Here is a 22,660-nt window from a genome sequence, read left to right as displayed (position 1 = left end):
GGATCGCTGGCATCAGCCATGTCACCCTGGGATAGTTATTCTTCACTGGGTGGCAGTGATAGGGGCTGGTGATGTTATTCTCTGAGGGCACAGTGTCATAATCTGTGGGGCCATATATGGTTTGAAAAAACACATTTAGTGGTATGTTTGTTTTTTTTTTTTTTTTTTTGGTTGTGCCTTGTGCTTGCAGGATCTTAGTTCCCCGACCAGGGACTGAACCTGGGCCGTGGCAGTGACAGCGCCAAGTCCTAACCACTGGACCACCAGGGAATTCCCATACATTCTAGCAGTTTAAATAGGTTCTTGAGCTGAGACACTTAAGGAAGGAAAAGATAAACATAGAAGACCTATCAAACTCTTCTCATGAACTCATAAACTAAATTACTACATCATTGCAGTAATTTTCATGGGGCTGTTAGAAGAAGTTATCCTTTAGACATGCAGGAGAAGTTTTAGCAGAAAACTTACACAAAAATAGGATGGGAATTGGACTTGAAGAGGAATTTAGGAATAGCAGACATTTAAAACTTTGGCAGTAAAAAAAACTCATAGCAGGACCAGAGGTGGCTTTTGAAGATGATAAATTTAAGCTTAGCATATATGTTTGCTTAGTATCAACTAACAGCTTTATAATTATGTGCAATAACATATTTGTATATGTCCCACATGCCTGTATGATTATGTAAAATATGATGTGTTCTTTTAACCTAAAGCCAAGTGTACATAAAGGACTAACACTTGTGAGAAGATTCCTTTAAAGGCATTTGGGACAGTGGTTCCCAGCCACTGGGCATTTCATTTTTGTAACAGCCATTTTGCAAGGATTGTGTGGTCTTCATTTTTAAAAAATGAAAGTGAGGTAAAACTACCTTTTAAAAAATAGACAATTTTTAAAAACAGTTTTAGGTTCACAGTAGAATTGAGTGTGAAGTACAGAGTTCTTACATACCCCCAAAAGTGGTACACACTCACAGACTCCCTGTTATCAACATATCCCCTGAAAGTGGTACATTTGTTACATTCAATGAACCTACATTGACATATCATTGTTACTCAAAGTCCATGGCTGATGTCAGGGTTCACTCTTGGTGTTGTATAGCCTATGGGTGTACATGTCACTGGGCTTCCCTTGTGGCTCAGCTGATAAAGAATCTTCCTGCAATGCAGGAGATCTGGGTTTGATCCCTGAGTTGGGAAGATCCCCTGGAGAAGGGAAAGGCTACCCACTCCAGTATTCTGGCCTAGAGAATTCCATGAACTATATATATATATATAGTCCATGGGGTCGCAAAGAGTCGGACATGACTGAGCAACTTTCTCTTCATACATGTCACTACATGCATCCACCCATCATTACAGTATCAGTAATTAAACTGCCATAAAAATATTTCGTGCTCTGTCTAGTCTTCCTTCCTTTTTCTCCTGTAACTCCTGGCCACCAGTGATCTGTTTATGGTCTCCATAGTTTTACCTTTCCAGAATGTTATATAGTTGGACTCATACTGTATGTAGCTTTTTTACACTGTTTTCTTTCATTTAGTAATACTCATTTAAGTTTTGTCCATTCTGTTCATGACTTGAAAGCCCATTTCTATATAGTGCTGAGTAATACTCTGACATCTGAATGCACCACAGTTTATCCATTCACTTACTTAGATGGACTTCTCAGTTGCTTCCAAGACTTGCTATTAATGAAGAAAGCTGCTCTAACTAAACAACTGTGCACGCTTTAGTACAGACATAGGTTTTCAGCTCATTTGAGTAAATCCCAAGGAGTGTGATCTGCTAGGTCATATGGTAAGAACACGTTTACTTTTGTAAGAAACCATAAAACGATTTTTATTGAGAATTTTCCGACCTTTCCTGATAGAGGTAGAGAATCCAAAGTTACCAAGATACTAGAACTGGAAATCGACGATGAAGGAGCACTGCAAGACTAAACTGTGCAATTTAGTCTTGAACCTGGAGAAGCGTGGGGGCCATAACGCGTAAAAGACAGGGCTTGTGTGCAGGAGCAGAACCATGCTTGTGGTCAGGGAAGATGGCCCTTTATTCACAAGAAGGCAGAGTCCTGCAGATCTTGAGCTGGATAACCTGACATCATTGTGAACCACATGCAGGAGCCACGCATCAACCCAGTCTTTGAGGTTATTAAAAACTGGAGAGACTCACTCACACTTTCAGACTTTTTGAATCTAGTAGTAAAGTCAAAGCTATTTGATTTAAAAAAAAAAAAAAAAAAGACTCTTAGAGGAATTTCCTCGCTGCCATCTTGTTCCATGACTTCATGGACACTCCCAGGACACGTCACCTCACAGGAGCCATGCCAAGGAAACTTACTTGACAGCCCTTAGTCAGTCACAGTTATGTTTTTTGAGAGTAATTTCCCCCCCCTCAATCTTTAACTGGCTTTTTGAGCCATGAGAAATAAAACAAAGGCATCTGATTTTGAAGAGTCAAACATCTGAGCTTCTGCATCAGATAGACATTGAATGACTATTACGTGCAACACATGTGGTCCGTAAGGACTTCTAGAGTGTGCCAGAAATGCCTTCTATAAGGCCTTCCCCACGTTGAGGCAAAGATTCTGACCATCTCTGCTTTTCTTTGAGAAACACAGGCTCAGAGGGGTTCACTGACAATCCCGTGGCCCCCTGGTTGGTGCTTAGCAGATCATGAGTTCAAACCCTCAGACTTCTCTACTTATGCTGGACTCCACACAGCAGGGTGGGAGTTCCTGCTCCATCATTAGCTAGCTGAGCTAAATTGGCTGGTTATTTCATTCACCAAACCTGGTTCCTCCACAGCAAAAGAGAAAAAAAAAATGGTTAAGCATATACCTCATAGGGTTATTATAAAGACTAGATGAGGTAATGTAGTGCAATTCAGTGTCTGTTATAAAACCTTCATTTATTAATAGCTTAGTATAATTAATCTCTTAAAAGTTACCAAGTTCTTTAAAGAATCAGATGCACCGCTTTGGAATACCAATGTGAATGCCTCTGGAAACATGCCGGTTTTCACTCTGAGGTCAGCGAGTTGGACTCTCACAGCCTGCTCTGGATTATCTTTCCAGCATGGGAAGGAGATGATCAACTTCAGTTTTTCCCCCTTCCCCTTCTCTGCTCCACATCAGCTCTGTACTAATGCAGGGACAGTTTCCACTCCTTTTACAGTGTAGACATTACGAGGCACATGGGGAAGCTGCCCATTCATCACTTTCTGAAGAACTTTACCCCTGACATCCCAGTCAGCTGAATGCTGGCTGTTGCGAACTCTGACTTAGGCCCATTATGTGGGGTGTGGAGCTGGGCCTGGGTGTTTTAAGGGTGGAAAGCAGGGAAGATGTTGGAGGGATGAGGAAGGGCCAGAGAGGGTCTGAGATGCAGAACTGCAGAGGGGGCTGGCAGCCCGCAGGAAATAGCAGGCAGGACAGGCTCTCATCATTACAAGGTCCTCAAAGCCAAGTGCAACTCTGCTTGGTTTCATGTTTGTTTTGAATAATAGCAGCTAACATGAAGCATTTTACATGGATATATGTTCATTTGGGGCTTCCCTGGTGACTCAAATGGTAAAGAAGCTGCCTGCAATTTCAGGAAACCCGGGTTCAGTCCCCAGGTCGGGAAGCTCCCCTAGAGGAGGGCATGGCAACTCACTCTGTATTCTTGCCTGGAGAATTCCATGGAAAGGAGCCTGGTGGGCTACAGTCCATAGGGTTACAAAGAGTTGGACACAATTGAGCAACTAACACAGACACATGTTCATTTTACATGGATCTTCTCAAGGACCATTTACAAACAGCTGGGATGTGAAGAAGTGACTGCTGTTGTTCCCATTTTACAGGTAGGGAAACTGAGGCACCAGGTCAAACAACTAGAAAATGGCACTGGCAGATTCCAACTAACCCTAGTGGGAGTCTTTAGCCTCAAGGCTAATTCTTCTGGGCATTTCCCTGTAATGCCCCTTGGGAAGTGAATCATGGCAGCTGTGGGCCTCAGACCCAGTGAGGGTTCAGGCAAAACTCTTCACTCCTCCAGGGCCTCAGTTTTCTCACCTGCAAAATTGGGGCATTCATAAAGGCCTCGCCATCACCTGACCTGGTGGCCAGAGGAGAGTTTGTTGGGGCGAGTACCAAGCACAGAGCCAGGTAAGGGTCTTCCAACATCTTTAACCCCCTCAGCAAACTCTCTGGCTTAAGCATCTGGGACCAACGTGGGACTTGGGGGGCCACCTCCTTCTGGCTCAGCCACAAGCAGAGGGGTCCCCCTCCCACCCGACTGCCCTCAGATGCCGCCCCCCCAACCCCCGCAGGGCGCAGGGAGGCCGCTCGGCACCATATTTAGTCAGGGGGAGCGGGCAGCCCCGAGCTGGTATGCAGCGCTGGGAATTCCTGCAGGAAGGAGCCTGCGCCTGCCCTTTTTGGGTTGTCTCCCGCCCAGCGCCCCCCGCCGCCCGCCGCGCCTGCCCGGGGTGGGAGGACCGGCCGGGAACCTAGGAGTCCGGCCGGGCGGGGAGCGGGGCGCCCAGCTGCCCGTGGGTCCCCGGGCTGGCGCAGGGCCAGCCCAACGCTGCGGCTTCCTTTTATGGCCTGTGTGCGTGCGTGTGACAGAGAGGAGAGAAATGGGGGGAGAAAGGGAGGGCGATCTGGAGCCAGAGACACAGGGACCAGAGACAGAGAGAGACAGAGAGACAGTAAGAGACAGCCATGGGCAGAGTGACGGAGACACACAGAATGAAAGGCAGAGCAAGACAGACAAACGGTGACCGAGAGACCTGGTGTCAGACACACTGGAGGGGGTGGTGCGGACACGGGGTAAGGGAGTGGTACTGAGGGACAGAGACAGGGAGAAAGCTTTCAGGCAGCTTCATTTGCAAGAATTTCCTGGGGCGGGGAGGAGCAGGAGAAGGGCGCTTTCAAAGAGCAGGGAGGCACCCACATTCTCTTTGGATCCTGACATGCACCTTGCAAATTACATAATTACCACACACACACTTCAGCTTCAAACACCGAGGCTCAGAGAGGGGAAGTGACTTGCCTGAGGTCACACAGCCAGCGAATGGGATACCCGGTGCCTGAAGTCACAACAATTGGGTCTTTTTTTTTTTTTTTTGCTGTGGGTGGAAGTGGCGATGCCAAGTTGGGAAAAGTAAAAACTTCCCCTTTCCGCACAATTCCCAGCAGAGTTGGGGGCTCCTGTCTTGTACTTTGCAAAGTTCAGAAAATCCCCTTTCCCTGCCCGTCTCGCAGCATAGCCAGCCCCTTTCCAGGCAGTAGGGGCGAAAAAAATGGGGAGCGGGGAGAGGAGGTGTCGACTCGGACCCCCACAGTTCCTCCCCTGCGGAAGAAGCGGTTAAAGCCTGCGCGGCTGGAACTGACTCAAGGAAGAAATTCTCAAGCATCCCCTAGAGACGCCGAGTGCTCTCCACCCTTTTCTCTAGGGACCCGGAGTCTCCGCGACTGTCAGAGAGCCGGGGTTAGAAAGCCCCGAACGCCTCTGCCCGCTGCGCCCTTCCCGGGGGCCCCCATCCGGTGCGCCCCTTTATGGGCGTCGCGGCAGGAGCGCGCGAGGCCTGGACCAGAGCGGCGTTTTTCGGGCCCTGCAGGGGGCGCTGCGGAGGGAGCCGCGCGGGACCCATCCCCACTCCGCCCTCCTCGGCGGCCTCCCCTTTCCCACCCGCGGGCAGCTCCGGGTCTATAAAAAGAGGCGTCCCGGGCGAGCGCGGAGATTTGGACGCCCCTGCCTGGGAGGTGTACCAGATCTGAGCTCTCCGTCAAGTTTCTTCTCCGCTCTCCCACCCAGTTGGAGATCTGTAAGTATGTGGTCCTGCGGCGTACGAAGTTGAGTCGGGGGTTACAGGATCCTGCAGGGCATCCTATAGGGGCTGGGGAGCCGTGAGGCGCATCTGTTGCCATCCTCTTAAAGACCACTGGGGAGGGGTTGAGGGGGGGGTCACAGTTTTCATTTCTCTCTGCCCCGTCATCCTATATTTTCCCCAAACCAGCATCTCCCAAGGTAGCCAATGAGAAGTACCCCCTTGGGGGGTACTTATTAAAGATAATGCCTGGGCCCGTCTCCGGTTACTTTAGAATCTTCAGAAAAACTGTACTCTGTGTATATGAGTCCCAGATGATTCTTGTTATGAGGAGACTCTGGGAGATATGCTGCTTTGGAAATATCAAAGATCCAGCTTCCACTGAAAAGTCATTTCCTATCTCATAGGCAGGCAATGTGTGGCTCCAAGTGGAGATGGAAGCATCAGTTTAAAAAACCATTGGCAGAAGGGGGAGTGTTTTTCCCCAGTCTAGAGCATCAGTCCCCAACCTTTTTGGCATCCCCATGGAAGACAATTTTTGATGGTCAAGGTAGGGGGATGGTTTAAGGATGATTCAATCACATTACATTTATTGTGCACTTTATTTCTATTATTATTACATTAGCTTCACCTCGGAGCATCAGGCATTAGATGCTGGAGGTTGGGGGACCCCTGCACTAGAGGATGCGCTGCTGATAAGCCTTGATCATGATCCATTTGTTACAGCTTGGTTTTCTTCCAGACACACACACACCTCCTCCCCCCCCACCAAATTTTTAAAAATCTCATCCAGGTTGACCTCAGGGGCCTCAAATACTCAGATGCCAAAGCCCACACTTGCTTACAGAGTTTGCAAGTGCATTAGGTAAGATGGGGCTGGGCTTTCCTGCAGAACACCCATGTTGCTCTCATGTCCCACCAAGTGGGCAAAGTGAGAGAGAGTGGCTGCCACCGGTTGTCTGGTTTCTGTCTGCACTGGGAGCTGATGGGGATTTGGCTGCCTGAGGAAAGGCACCGTTCAAAACCACACTCATCAAGAAGTAAAAGCAAATATTGAGAAATCCCATGAGAGGGAGCATTTAGTACAGTATTAAGAACGAATAGATTAAATTGCAAACTGACCATTATATACAGAGAAGGAGCTTGCAGAAGCTGAGCTGAAAGTCATTAGATAGCAGTGGGTGAAACAGGACATTGAAGACCCATAGAAGTGCAGTTTCCTTGGTGCTTTCCCATTGAGGCAAATTACCATTGATGGAGCGCTTATGCGCCAGGCACTGTAGCAGTGTTTGACTTCATTGACCTCATTTAGTCATTGCAACATTTTAAGGGAGGCATTCTGATGCCAGTTTAGTATACAAGATAACTGAGACTCAGAGAGTTTAAGTAATTTGCCCAATGTCACACAGCTTACAAGTGGTGGATCCCATTCCTGCCAATTCTATACCCCTGACCCCACCAACTTTTTTCTTTACCATGAACAAAAACTTTGTTGGAATCAGGTTTCTGATGGGACCAGATGCGACCAGTAAGGCAAGTGTTTATCATCTCTTTGAAGAAACTATAAACTGACCTTTTGCAAATTTAAAATAAAATGCACTGTTTGTCCCCTGGTGGTATGGTCATCTAGTTGACTAGATTAGATGGGCTGCCATCCCCAGAGTCCAAAAGGTGAACTAGCTGGGCCTTCCTCGAGAAGCTTCTAGGGTTGGTAAACACTGTGTGTTTTATTATCATGTCTGAAATAGACATGTTATTCCGTACAAGGTATTTGTTATGGATTTGTTATCGTTACTTTTCTGTGCGAGGTCTGAGATTGAGGCAAACATGCCCATTTATGGTAGCGTTTTCCACGAGGCCATCCCCAGCCCCCTCGCAAATTAGCCCTGTATTGCAGCTTTGCTGGTCCTGCGTCTGGGGATTTCTCTGCCCTTGTCCTTCCCATTTGGGAACAAGTTGGGGAGTCTGGAGAGGAAGACATTTGGGAGAAAAGGGGGATTAACATCTCCTGCTCTCTTTGTTTTGAAGTTTTATTTTTGGGGTGGGGAAGTGGTCTTCTCCTTTCCTCAGCATATTGAATCCAAACAGGTGAATTTTATGCTGTAGGCACAACCATGTAACTCTAAACTCAGATACACATTAGATTTTTCTGGCAAACCACATCCAATGTTAAATTCACCAGAATCCAAGAACATCACAAGCAAATGTAGAAATCATCCATGTTGTCCTTCCCAAACCTCAGTTTTCCCATCTGTAAAATGGGGCTAATGAGACTATCTAACATCTGTTGAGTGCTTTTGCTGGGACACCATGCCGAATCCATTACAGGCATCTTGTCACTAAGTCTTCACAACAACTCTTTGGAGTGGATGCTGTTATTATTAGTCCTGTTTCACAAATGTGGAGACTGAATAACTTGCTCAAGATAGCTTGACTAGCCAATGAGGAAGACAAGATTTTACAAAACTAGCTATTTCAAGACTTCAGTGTGTATGGAATTGCCCTGCTGGGAGGATTCAAGAGGATCATGCATATGAAAGATTTAGCATAGTGCTTGACCCCTGGTGAACTTCCATGGATGGTTATTTATATGTGATCAGAGACCTTAAAGATTTTGCTCAGTGTTGCCCAGAATGTTGCAGAATTTTGGCAGAACCAGGAAACCTATGGTATAGTCTTTCCATAAAAGAGAGACTTGCCCTTAAATTTCTTGTCTTGCCATCTCTTTTCATAAACTCAGATCCTATTTGGGCAAAGGTAGTGATTAGAATCTTCTGCACTAATATATATGCATTTCCTCACCTGTGTCAGGAACATGACCAGGTATATCGGCCCAGGTATTTTGTGATTTGTGTAGGATCTCTGTGGTGTCCCGGAAGAGCTCACGTGTGAGTGGGAGGAGGCTGTCTGGCTTCCAAGGTGACTCCTTTGATCCCTGGGGTCTTTTCCCTTCACCCTGACCATTAAACGCATTTAACCATGGCCACGCTGTGGGAGAAAGGTTGAGTCTGCAAAAGGCTACGTAGGAATTTGAAGGAACTTTTTGTTTTGCTTTGTTGGAGGATAGTTGACTTTGAAGGAAATTTTGTGAGGGGCCAGATGTTAAAGGAAGAAGCTAGCATTGCCTGCTGTTCCTGCGGAGAAAGTCAGGTGTCTCTGAACCACATCAGTGATTCGGAGGTGAAAGGGGAATGGTCCTCATCAAAGTCCCTAAGAAAGGGCCGTAGGCTTGCCTCTTGTTCACCCGTACAGGCTTGAACTTCCCCTCCGCTGGTGAAGCAGGCAGCAAATGATACAGAATCTCGGAAGGGTTCTGTATCCCTCAGAGTCTGAGACCACTGGGGGTGGTTATAACCCTTACCTGGTCTCCAGGTAGAATGCCTCTCCAGGTAGAATTCCTGACCTTCTTTGTCCTTCCCAGCCTCTCCACTCTTCCCCATCTTTAGATATAACCATTGTTAATGTATTCTTGAGCATCTTTCCAAAACTTTTCTACGTCAAATCTTCCTTTTTTACACAAATATTGTTGGCTTTGTAAATTAGCTGGTTTTTCACTTTATGGCATATTTTAAACTTTCTATATCAGCATATTGTGGTGTTTTTAACTCACCTGCGTAATATTCTATTATATGGAAGTATAGCATCTAATCAAGGAGTCAGGAAAAGACTTTGATGCGGGGAAAGATTGAAGGTAAAAGGAGAAAGGGGCAAAAGAGGATGAGATGGTTAGATAGCATGACTGACTCGAGGGACATGAATTTGAGCAAACTCCAGGAGATAGTGAAGGACAGGGAAACCTGGCGTGCTGCAGTATATGGGGTTGCAAAAAGTTGGACATGACTTAGTGACTGAATAACAAAATAGCCTCTTACTACAACAGCCTCTTATTGAAATTTACCAGCTTCACTCCACATATAAACAGGGCTTCAGGGACATCTTTGTGTATCTATCTATATCTAATTATATGAGTTTATCTGCAGGATAAATTCCCAGCAATGCAATTTGCTAAGTTAGCACGCACATTTAAAATGGATAGATATTGCTAAACAGTCCTCTAAAGACACTGTCGACTTAAATTTCTAATGGACACATAGAAGACTACATGTATTTTAAGCTGTGCTAAGCCAGAGTTGCAAGAGACAAGACACAATGGGGCTTTTAGGACCAGAAATGGCCAGTTCTCTCTATCCTCAAAGCATCCTCCGTGGGAGCCACCAGGCCTCTTGCTGACCAAGTTCTCTTGGTAGGGAGGAAAAATTAATTAGCATTGATAATTGTAAGAACTTCCTTCTGGAGGTACTTTAAAAACAGTGTTCAAATGAGGTAGGCAGATGTCAAAAAGGGGTGCAGCTGTGGCGAAGCCACATAAGGACAAGCCTATGCAAGGAAGCCAAGCAAGGATGAGACTTTCTGCTTGGATCAGGTGTCAGATCTGGGTTCAATTCTTGGCTCCAAATTTTACAAGCAAAAGCCTTTACTTTCTGGGACCTCCATAGCCTTATAGGAATAATCAATAATGCCTACCTCATCAAACACTTAGAAAACATAGCAAGATGGTATATATAAAATAAATAGTCTAGCTCGATGTCCCATGAATAGAAAGGGGAATAGAGGCTTCCCAGGTGGCGCTAGTGGTAAAGAACCCACCTGCCAATGCAGGAGATGTAAGAGATGCCGGTTTGATCCCTGGGTCGGGAAGAATCCCTGGAAGAGGGCATGGCAACCCACTCCAGTATTCTTGCCTGGAGAATCACATGGACAGAGGAGCCTGGTGGCTATGGTCCATAGGTCTGCAAAGAGTCAGACACAGCTGAGCAACTTAGCACACATAGCACAGTGATAATAGTGCCTGTTATAAATAAGAGTCCCGGTTGCCCATGGTGACAGTTGCCTGGAGATCTGGGGCATCTGGGGGCCCAGCCCCTCCCCCTGCTTCCCTCTGCACACTGACTCCTCCCTCACCTGGACCAGCTCTTGACCTAGTTTCTTCTCTGCAGAGGTCCTGTCAGCTGGTGGTCTGTGTTCTAGATCAGGCCCAAAAGTTTTCATTTTGCCTGCATGGCATTTGAAACATGCACTGATTTCCTTTAGGGATGGATATGATGGCTCAGACAGTAAAAGATCCACCTGCAGTGCAGGAGACCTGTGTTTGATCCCTGAGTCGGGAAGATCCCCTGGAGAAGGGAATGGCTACCTATTCCAGTATTCTTGCCTGGAGCATCCCAGGGACAGAGGAACCTGGCGGGCTACAGTCCATGGGGTCGCAGAAGAGTCAGACCCAACTAAGCGACTTCACTTTCATTTCATACCTAAATGCAGACTTCCAAGTCTGTTGGATATCTGGTAGTGCAGGGCCCACATCCTCACTCAGACAGCCCAGCAGGAGCTGGGAAGCTGCCATGTCTCCTCTGGACAGACCAGAGAGCTCTGTCCCGCCACCTCCAGCCTGGGTCACTCTGCATGGCTCACCTGACCCCGGCGACATTTGAGTTGGTGTCTCTGGTCCAAAATCTTGGCAGTAAAATACTGTTAACTAGGGCTGATGACGTGCAAATCCTGTTACTGTTTACTCTGGGGAATTTTATTCATTTTTCAATAATACAGAAGCAGAAGGGGCAAGATCTTTTACCCCTGAGTTCCTCTGGGGAAGATAAAACCGGTGCTAAAACAAGCTGAAATAGCTAAACATTCTCAGTTGGTCCAACTCCAAGCTTTTTGATCTGAAATCACAGATACCACAAAATGTTAGAGCCCTTCATATTGCTTTCCCCAAGTGAAAAACACAAGACCTAGAGAGAGAGAGTGACTTGCCCAGAGCCACCCAGTGAGTTCAGCACAGAGCTGGGATGTGTAAACCTGTGGTCTTACAGAGGCTAATGAAGAGCTCAAAGAAGGAAGCTGGGTGTTGTTGAGGAAGCCAGGATGTGCACAGAGCTGACACATTTGGCTGTGTCGGACGTTGCTGACGCCAACAGTGAACAGTCCTTTGCTTTCATCAAAAGGCTGGATAGCAGCCTTTGATCACGAACTAGACGTAATATCCATCAGTCCAGGGTAATGAGCCTGAACGTGTCTTCTCAGCTGTCAGAGCTGATGCAGGACATTCGACAGTACAGAATGGGAGGTGGGGGGGATTGGTTGGGGGGAAGGTTGAGAGGAAGAAACCAGGAGGGTGGGCATCTCCTTTGAGGTCTGGCTGTCTGGGCTTCTCTTGTCTGCTCTCCTGTCCTCACTCTCCACATGTGTGACCGTCTATAGCTGGCATTCCAGGTTGGTTGGGACAGTCCTCCCCCTAAGGGCCATCTAGCGATCCCTGCAGACATTTTTGGTTGTCACGTCTCAGCGGGGAGGGTGTGCTACCAGCATCGTTTGGGTCGAGACCAGAGATGCTGCTAACAGCCTCACAAGGCACACGGGAGGCCCCCCTCCCTGCAGGCTCCGCCTGCCCAGCCCTCCCCCACACTTCCGCCCACCATCCATCCCACCGGCAAAGAATTATCCAGCCCCAAATGTCAATAGTGCTGCCATTTGGAGAGATCCTGCTCTGAATTAAGGACCTCAGCAGGGAGTTGCAGACCGCAGTTTCTCTGCATTTAGTTTATGGCGAATCCTATCACTGCAGTGTGCCCTCTGGCCACTGCTGCAGTCTGGCAAGCTGCTTTTCGTTTCCCCCTGTCCTCACCTAATGCCTGACCTGACACTTTTGGCCTGCTTGTCCACTACCGCAAATTTTGAAGGCTTAAGGTTCTGGTTGCATGCACGCTGAGGCAAGTCCTTATAGCAATAAAATCAAGTTACCTGCAGCCTTCAAGTTGCCAAAGACAGATCCAGGGTGTGTCCCATGTGTGTGCCTGTTTTTTTTTCAGTCCTCAAGTTCTTTCTCTATTTCAAAGAGGGCAGACAGAACAGGAAAGATTACTTGGAAAACATATTTTTAATTCAGATTCTACCATATCTAGCTGTGCCATGATGGTCAAATTACTGAACTCTGTGCCTCAGCATAATGGTGCGTTGCGTAGCATTTTTGAGGGGTTTAAACGAGATAATAGCTGACAGTCAATTAGAGCAGCTGTGGGACTTCCCCAGTAGTTAAGACTCTGTTCCCAGGGCAGGGGGCACAGTTCAATCCCTGCTCAGGGAACTAAGGTCCTCCATGTCGCATGATATGGCCAAAAAAAAAAAAAGACAGAGCAGCAGCTATGATTACTAATATTAGTAATATTAATTGCTAGACTCACCACATTTTCTCAAGGGCAAATCCGTGGGATTTAATTGGTGTTTGGGGTCTATAATGTTCATGTTTTCAAAGATGTGTGGTCAAAGGACTGAAATAGCTTTCAGATGTCAAGACCTTGGATGTCCTGATGCAAGCTCTCCCTCTAGATGATGGAGGGAAATGGGTTCAGTTCAGTTCAGTTGCTCAGTCATATCCGACTCTTCGCGACCCCATGAATCGCAGCACGCCAGGCCTCCCTGTCCATCACCAACTTCCGGAGTTTACTCAAATTCAATGGGTAGCACTTCTCAAATGGATAGTGTCTCAACTTCCCTGAATCCTGCACCACCCCCACCCCAAGTATTAATATTTCGAGGGATTTGAGTTCCAAGGAACACACTCCGGGAAACGCCGTTCTAGAGTGAAGCCAAGCCCCTCTTTCCTTTTCTTTCTTCTGACCAAAGCGGATTTCACACATTGTGGCTGTCAGAGACCTCAGCGACATGGGAAGCAGCCCAGCCTCTCTCTCCTTTTTTTGGACGAAAACTGTATCTTTGCACTTGATCTGTTTGTAATTTTGAGTCCTAGATTAGACAGGGCTCCTGGAAGTGGAAATTTCTGTGTCCTTTTGTTTTTCTGCTGTGTTTTTGCTTTTCTTTCTTTCCTTTTTTTTTTTTTTTCTGATTTTTAAGGCAACTCACCAACATAGAAATTAGGAAGAGCCCACTTAGTTGTCATGCTTCTCGAGACAAATAAAACACATCTCCCGGTCTTCTTGGGTATAATTGGCTACTGTTCAAAAACTTCTCTTGATTGTACTTATACTACTCAACTGCACAATTAAGTGGTAAAGATGGTAAATTTTATTATGTGGATTTTACCATAATTAAAGGTAAAAAGAAAAAATTTTCATTGAACTGTATTTTATATCAGAACAGTACCCATCTTTAAAGGTATGCAGCTGGATGAATTTCCACCCAGGTAACTGGTACTCAGATTAAGAAACAAAGTTATCAGCTCCATGACCTCCATCATGTCCTACCCTTCCCGTTACCTCTGATGTCTAGCACCACAGATTAGATTTGCCTGGTTTTGAATCTCACATACAGGCACACCTCATTTTATTGTGCTTCACAGATACTGTGGGATTTTTTTTTTCCCTACAAATTAAAGGCTTATGGCAAATCTATGTTCAGCAAATTGTTGGTGCCATTTTTCCAATACCATTTGCTTACTTCATGTCTCTGTGACACATTTTGGTAATTCTTGTATATTTAAGGTGATTTCATTGTAGTATTTGTTATGTGATCTGTGATCAGTGATCTTTGTCATTGCTACTGTGACTCACTTAAAGCTCAGATGAAAGTAAGAATTTTTTAACATCATGTATTTTTCATTAAGGTAGACATTAGACATAATTAGACATTAGACATAATGCTATTGCACACTTAATAGACAACAGCATAATGTAAATGCGACCTTTTTATACACTGGGAAACCAAAGTATCCATGTAACTTGCTTTATTGTGATAGTTACTTTATTGCAATGGTCTGGAACTGAGCCCAAAGCATCTCTGAGTTCTTCCTGTAAACAGAATCACATAGTATGTCCTTCTTGTGTCTGCCTTTTTTTCATGCAAGTGTTTGTGTGATTTGTTCTTATCATGATGTAGAGTTGTAGTTTACTTAATTGGGTACCGTTTTGAGGAACAGAGTTTTTATTTTTTTATTTTTCTTCTTTGGAACAGAGTTTTTAAAAAAATATTATGCATCTTTGTTCAATAGACATCTATTGATTTATTCGGCTTCTCTGGGTGTTAGTTGCAGCATATGGGATCCGGTTCCCTGACCAGGTATCGAACCCAGGCACCCTGTGTCGGGAGAATGGACCACCCAGGGAAGTCCCCCCAAAGCCTCTTCTAATCTATAGGTTCCCCCTTTTTAAAATGGTTTACCTGTTAAAGAAACTGAGTCATTCATCCTACGCTTACCTTGTGGACTTTGTCACATGCCCGTGACCTTGGTTGGCATGTTCCCTGTGCCCTGCATTTCCCTTAAATAGATGTTAGATCCAGAGGCTTCGTCAGTGTCTGTCCCCACCTCACCCCCTTTTTTCTGTAAGAATGTTTCACTGGTAGTGGTGCCACTTCCCCAGGCATCCCCTCTGGAGGCACATAACCTCTGATCGGCTTTGTTTTTGCAGTGTTAAGATTGCTGAGTAGGTGTAAGTGGTGTCGGCCCGATCCATCCATTGTTAAGTTCTCCATCTGCTATTCAAGCTTCCCAGGTGGTGCTGGTGGTAAAGAACCCACCTGTCATTGCAGGAGACGTAAGAGACACAGGTTTGATCCCTTTGTCAGGAAGATCCCTTGGAGGAGGAAATGTCAACCCACTCCGGTAGTCTTGTCTGGAAAACCCCATGGACAGAAGAGCCTGACAGGCTACAGTTCATGGGATTGCAAAGAGTCAGTCACTGAGCACATAGCACATTTGCTTGTCATCTGATATAATGGGGTGGGTCTGGGACTGTGGACCAGTATCCTCAGCATCACCCGGGAGCCTGTTAGAAATGCAGGTCCCCAGGTTCACCCCAGACCTACTGGCTCAGAAGCTCTGGGGTGGGCCCAGGTATCTGTGATTCTACAACCTCCCAGATGAAGCTGATGCACAAGGAAGTTTGAAACCACTGGTCTGATGTTTTAGCAACTTTTATAGTCATTGCCAAGACCCATTATTTTATTCAAAGTTCCAGAATTGCTATGTTCTAGTTTCATCATTTCTTCTACATTTATATAGCAGGAATTCTTCTAAGTAGATGGTAGTATTTTTTTTTAAAGCAGTGAAAGGGAGATGAAGGGAGGATGCTCTTGGACTTACTATGTCCCAGGAGAAATTCAATAGCAATTTAAAAATTAAGAGCAACTTTCCTGGGGGTTCAGTGATGAAGACTCCATTGTTTCCACTGCAGGGGGGCTTGGGTTCAATCCCTATTTGGGGAATCTGGATCCCACATGCCCGGAGTCACCGCCTCCCAAAAGAATTTAAAGTGCAGGAAATGTGACCATTAAACCTGGAACAGTGTACATTTTCTACAGTTTTTTAGTTCACTTTTGGGGATAATTGGAGTGATTTTTTCAGATTTAGGGAATGATTCACTCATTTCTAATTTTATTTTTTAATGAGCTACTAGATCAGGTCGCCAAGGAGAAATAACTAACCTTTCTGAACAAATTAGCTCCCGGTTTTTATTATTGCTATTTTCACCCTGGAAGAGGAAAGCAGGAGTACCTGCCCCTCTGATTTTTGCCTTGGAAAGTCTGCATTTTAGGAGTTGATGGCCCAGCTCCAGGGGCCCACTGGTGGGATGTGGAAGTTAGTTCACCTCCGTGGGATTTGGAGTCCAAGCATGCAAATTATCTCTTTCGTCTCCTGTATTGACAGGTGGGTTCTTTACTACCAGAGCCACCGGGGAAGCCTGAATAGCAGATGGAGAACTTTACAATGGGTGGATCGGGCCGACACCACCTACCCCTACTCAGCAACCTTACCGCTGCAAAAACAAAACTGATCAGAGGTTATGTGCCTCCAGAGGGGATTCATAGCGCAAAGGAGCTATGAATTGTTTTCTGCTGAAGCAGGGGCATCAACCACGCAGTATGTCCTTGTGACTATACATCCTCACTCAGCCTGCACCTTAGTTCTTTGGAACCACCAGGGGGTGGGGGAGGAGGGGTGGGTCGGGTTGGAGTACCTGCGCCCAAACCAGTGTTCCGAGGGCAGGACAGCTCTTGCAGGTATGGTCAGAGGGCTTGGGCTGGGCCACTGGAAGGTCTGAAAAGAGTGTTGCCTCAGCAGCTGGTCTCCTAGACGTATCTAGACAATAGAATGGAGAATCTGACATTTAATGACTTGATGTTTTAGATAAAGACAGACTTCTTGTCAACTATTTAGTGACCTTGAGGAAGAATTTGTAGAGAAGCAGAATCAATGTTTTAGTTAGTTTCCCCCTCTTTCTTTACCAGTTTTCAAAACAATGGGTTGATTCCCCAGCAGCTTACAAGAATGATCTGTGACTTGTTTTTATTTAACCATGATGAACTTATGGATTTAAACATACTCATCTTTCAACTCTTGTATTTACCTTACTGATGTTCAGACTGTCCCATATTTGACCAAATAGAACCCCAGTTTAACATTTTTACGTGTAGTTTTCTAGACTTTAAAAAATGTATACATGGATATATAAAATGATAAGACATTCTTTTTTAACTATTTTATTCAGCTTTATTGAGGTATAAACTACATATAGTAGTTCTCTAAATTTTTAAAAAATTCACTGATTTTTAAGTGCACAGCTCAATGAATTTTGACAATGTATTTAGTCATATAATCATCACCATAATCAGGATATAGAATGTTTTCATTGCCCCAGAAGTTTCTTTGTGCCTCTTGGTGAGTCAGTTCCCTCCCCAGCCTGTAACAACCACTGATCTGTTTTCTGTTGTCACAGTTTTGCCTTTTCTAGATCTCCATATTGGTGGAATAATAGAGTGTGTAGAATTTGGGTTCTACTTCTTCATTAAGCTTGCTTTTGCAATTCATCTATTTTATTGTATAATTTGTTCCTTTTTATTGCTGAGTATTCCAGTCATTCATATTGGTTTTTTTCATATTGTCTTTCCATGGTCGAAAGTCACCTATTGTACAATTCCATCTATTGCAATGTCCAGAAAAGGCAAATCTATAGAGACAGATAGTAGATTAGTGATTGCCAGGGAGTTGGGAGTAGGAACAGGGACTGACTGCAGACTAGCATGAGGAAGCCCTTTTTGGGATGATGGGAACGTTCCAGAATTTAGCATCATGATAGATGCACAACTCTGTAAATTTACTAAAAATCACTGAATTGTGCATTTACAATGAGAGAATGTAAATGTAAATGACATGTAAATGACAAATAGGTTAAGATGAAAGGAAAAAATCCTTATTTTTTATTTTACAAGTCTATAATTTGCATTTTAATTAGAGTCTTTTAATGTTCAAAACTTATGGGCAAATCTGTAAACAGCATGAAGTCTCTGAATTATCACTTTCATTATTTCTTTTAACATTCTTTTTTTTTTATCTTCTGTTCCATTATGTTTCATCATAGGATATTGAATATAGTTCCCAGTGCTATACATTAGGACCTTGTTGTTTATCCATTCTGAGTGTAATAATTTGCATCTACCAATCCCAAACTCCCAGTCCATCCCTCTTCCTCCCCATGCCCCCTTGGCAACCGCAAGTCTATTCTCTTTGTCTATAAGTCTGTTTCTATTTTATAGATAGGTTCCTCTGTGCTATATTTTAGGTTCCACATATAAGTGATATCATATGGTATTTGTCTTTCTCTTTCTGACTTATCTCACTTAGTATGATAATCTCTAGTTGCATCCATGTTGTTGCAGATGGCAATGTTTCATCCTTTTTTATGGCTCAGTAGTATTCCCTTGTATATACGCACTACATCTTCTCTATCCGTTCATCTGTTGATGAACATTTAGGTTGTTTCCGTGTTTTAGCTGTTGTGAACTGTGCTGCTATGAACATAGGGATGCATGTATCTGTATGAATTGTAGTTTTGTCCAGGCATATTCCCAGGAATGGGATTGCTGGATCATTCTGGTAATGATTGCTGGTATTTCTATTTTTAGTTTTCTGAGGAACCTCCATACTATTTTCCACATTGGCTGCACAAACTTATATTCCCACCAACAGCACGGGGGGTTGGGGGCTTGAAAGGGCAAAGCTTTGTGTGGCGTATATAAAAGATCTTGAATTTCTGGTGGGCTTATAGCATTCTGTTGCCCAGATGATCTGTAATTTAACAAGGCACTTCCTGAAAACTATTTGGATTGCTTGTAGCTTTTGCTGTGCCAAATTGCACTGCAGTGCACATTTTTATACATCTGTTAACATGTGTCTGTTTCTGTAAGCTAAATTGCTAGAAATGGAATTGCAGGTCAAGGGATGCGTGTGAATTTGTAGGACTTTTCCATCCATAAGGTCGATGTATGCAGAGCCCCAGCCCCTACTCTTCTGACAGCACAGGCATTAATCAGTGGTTTTCATCTTAGCCAAGTAGTGAGTGAAAAGCAACATCTCATCGCTTCACCTTGTAGTTCTCCATTTACTCCTGAGGCTGAACATCTTTTTCTTATGTGAATTGATTATTTGAAGGCTTTTGTAAAGCATCTATTTTTGTTAATCATAAATTTAATAAAAGTTATATAAAACTATATTGGCTTCCCATGTAGATCAGCTGGTAAAGAATCCACGTGCAATGCAGGAGACCTGGGTTCAGTCGCTGGGTTGGGAAGATCCCTTGGAGAAGGGAATAGCTACCCTCTCCAGTATTCCGGCCTGGAGAATTCCATGTGGTCTCAAAGAGTTGGACATGACTGAGCAACTTTCACTTTCACTTTCTTTCATGGCAAAAATGCATAATAGAAAGTGTACCCATGTTCAAAGAAGCCTTATTCACAATAGAGAAAATGTGGTAGCAACTCAAGTGTCCATCAACAGATGAATGGATAAACAAAATGTCATATGTCCATACAATGAAATATTATTAAGCCTTAAAAAAGGAGTGAAATTCTGATTCATGCTCCAACATGGATGAACTTTGAAGACATTATACTAAGTGAAATAAGCTGGTGACAAAAGGATAAATACTGATTATTTCACTGACATGAGGTCCTGAGAGTAATGAAATTCATAGAAACATAAAGTAGAATAGTGCTTGCCAGTGCTGAAGGGAGGAGGTAATGAGGAATTAGTGTTTAATGGGTGTGGTGTCTCAGTTTTACAAGATGAAAATAGTTCTGGTGTTGGATGGTAGTGATAATTGCATGACAATATTGATGTGCTTAATGTCACTGAAATGAAAATGTGTAAGATAGTAAATCTTATGTATATTTTACTACAAAAAATTAAGAAAAAACTCTTGAAAAGTAAAAATCCCTTCAAAACTGTACTTGATAAGTACATATTTCTCCAGTTATTTTGCCTATATGAATTTTAAATATTTTAAAATAAAAATGGGTTATTATACTAGTGCTTTACAATATTCCCTATATTTCATTTTTAAGCAGTTCTATTCAGATCCAGTTTAAATACCATGCAATCAACACACTTAAATTGTGCAATTGAGTGGCTTTCAGCATATTCACAGAATTATGTATCCATCACTACAGTACATTCTAGAACATTTTCATTACCCTAAAAAGAAACGCCACTCCCCTCTACTTCAGTTCAGTTCAGTTCAGTCGCTTAGTCACGTCCACCTCTTTGCAACCCGATGGACTGCAGCACACCAGGCTTTCCTGTCCTTCACCACCTCCCAGAGCTTGCTCAAACTCATGTCCATCAAGTCAGTGATGCCATCCAACCATCTCATCCTCTGTCATCCCCTTCTCCTCCTGCCTTCAATGTTTCCCAGCATCATTGTCTTTTCCAATGAGTCAGTTCTTCACATCAGGTGGCCAAAGTATTGGAGTTTCAGATTCAGCTTCAGTCCTTCCAATGAATATTCAGGACTGATTTCCTTTAGGATGGACTGGTTGGATCTCCTTGAAGTCCAAGGGACTCAAGAGTCTTCTCCAAGACCACACTTCAAAAGGATCAATTCTTCAGCGCTCAGCTTTCTTTATAGTCCAACGCTCTCATCCATATATGACTACTGGAAAAACCATAGCTTTGATTAGATGGGCCTTTGTTGGCAAAGTAATGGCTCTGCTTTTTAATATGCTGTCTATGTTGGTCATAGCTTATCTTCCAAGGAGCAAGCGTCTTAATTTCACGGCTGCAGTCATTATCTGCAGTGATTTTGGAGCCCCAGAAAAATAGTCTCTCACTGTTTCCATTGTTTCCCCATCTATTTGCCATGAAGTGATGGGACCGGATATCATGATCTTAGTATTTTGAATGTTGAGCTTTAAGCCAACTTTTTCACTCTCCTCTTTCACTTTCATCAAGAGGCTTTTGGGTTTCTCTTCGCTTTCTGCCATAAGGGTGGTGTCATCTGCGTATTTGAGGTTATTGATATTTCTCCCAGAAATCTTGTTTCCAGCTTATGCTTCACCCAGCCTGGCATTTCTCATGATGTACTCTGCGTATAAGTTAAATAAGCAGGGTGACAATATACAACCTTGTTGTACTCTTTTCCCAATTTGGAACTAGTATGTTGTTCCATGTCTGGTTCTAAGTGTTGCTTCTTGACCTGCATACAGATTTCTCAGGAGGCAGGTAAGGTGGTCTGGTATTCTCATCTCTTGAAGAATTTTCCACAGTTTGTTGTGATCCACACAGTCAAAGGCTTTGGCGTAATCAATAAAGCAGAGGTAGACGTTTTTCTGGAACTCTCTTGCTTTTTCTGATTCAGTGGACGTTTGCAGTTTGATCCCTCTACTGTCACCCTTTTTATCTCTGTGGATTTGCCTATTCTGGACGTTTTTATATAAGTGGAATCATATAATACATGGTCCTCTGTGACTAGATACTTTCACTTAGCATGATGTTTTCAAGATTCATTAACACTCAGTGTATCTCAGTACTCCACTCCTGTTCATGGCTGAGTAATATTCCATTAAATGTATAGGCCACATTTTATTTATCCATTCATCTGTTGATGGACATTTGGGTTTTTCTTCTGTTTTTTAGCCATTAGGAGAAATGCTTCTATGAGCACTCACCTGAGTTTTTGTGTGGAAGTATGTTTTCATTTCTCTTGGGTATATACCTTAGAATGGGGTTGTTAGATAATGTGATAAACCTATGTTTAAACATTTGAGGACCACCCCCTTTTATTTTTACAGTTAACTATAAGACTTGAATTTGTTCCTATGTCAACACATCTAGACATACTTCTCACATCTTAACTCCTGGATAGCATTTTATTTAATGAGAATATCATGGTTTACATATTCATGCCATGTTGATGGACAATATGTAGTAGTGCAGATCCTTTTCTGAAGAGCCTTTGGGTCATTTCCATTTTTTGACAACATAAACCATCCTGCTGTGAACACCTTTGTGCCTTGCGAGATATTTCTGCAGATTGCATCCCCAGACATGGTGAGGTGAAGGTTTTATCTGTCTTTAGGCCAGTCTGGTTCTGGCCTCATTCTGACCAGGTTGCCTTATTCCCCAGGGGACCAACCAGGCACTATGGCGCAGAAGGACCAGCTCAGTGATGATGAGAAGTTCCTTTTTGTGGACAAAAACTTCATCAACAACCCAGTGGCCCAGGCTGACTGGGCTGCCAAGAGGCTGGTCTGGGTCCCTTCGGAGAAGCAGGGTTTTGAGGCAGCCAGCATCAAGGAGGAGAAAGGGGATGAGGTGATCGTGGAGCTGGTGGAGAATGGCAAGAAGGTCACAGTCGGCAAAGATGACATCCAGAAGATGAACCCGCCCAAGTTCTCCAAGGTGGAGGACATGGCAGAGCTGACGTGTCTCAACGAAGCCTCTGTGCTGCACAACCTGCGGGAGAGGTACTTCTCGGGACTCATATACGTGAGTATCTTGGGGAAACCGATCATTTCTTGCTGGTCTCCTGCACCCCTGAGGGAGTGGAGAGGCTTGCAGATG

At 44.2% G+C, this 22,660-nt stretch overlaps 1 protein-coding gene and 1 non-coding gene across 5 annotated transcripts in view; one reads left to right on the top strand and one right to left on the bottom strand.

The window, feature by feature from the left end:
• Positions 1–198: 198 nt before the first annotated feature.
• On the bottom strand, positions 199–270 carry TRNAD-GUC (transfer RNA aspartic acid (anticodon GUC)). Its single transcript has one exon. It is a non-coding gene; the product is annotated as a tRNA-Asp (tRNA).
• Positions 271–5,656: 5,386 nt separating this feature from the next.
• MYH11 (myosin heavy chain 11) overlaps positions 5,657–22,660 on the top strand; it is a 125,303-nt gene continuing 108,299 nt past the window's right edge. For 2 of the 4 annotated variants that reach the window (XM_070460874.1, XM_070460873.1), the window contains exons 1-2: positions 5,657–5,811; positions 22,224–22,585. In XM_070460874.1, coding sequence (XP_070316975.1) covers positions 22,241–22,585 — 345 coding nt within the window. In that variant the 5' untranslated portion in view covers positions 5,657–5,811; positions 22,224–22,240. The remainder of the gene's footprint in view (positions 5,812–22,223; positions 22,586–22,660) is intronic. The other 2 variants (XM_070460872.1, XM_070460871.1) reach the window with 1 other exon arrangement.

This window comes from Odocoileus virginianus, chromosome 33 (assembly GCF_023699985.2).
Source record: "Odocoileus virginianus isolate 20LAN1187 ecotype Illinois chromosome 33, Ovbor_1.2, whole genome shotgun sequence".
NCBI lineage: Eukaryota > Metazoa > Chordata > Mammalia > Artiodactyla > Cervidae > Odocoileus > Odocoileus virginianus.
The sequence above is the reverse complement of the archived record's forward strand: the minus strand, read 5'-3'. Positions and strand labels throughout refer to the sequence as shown.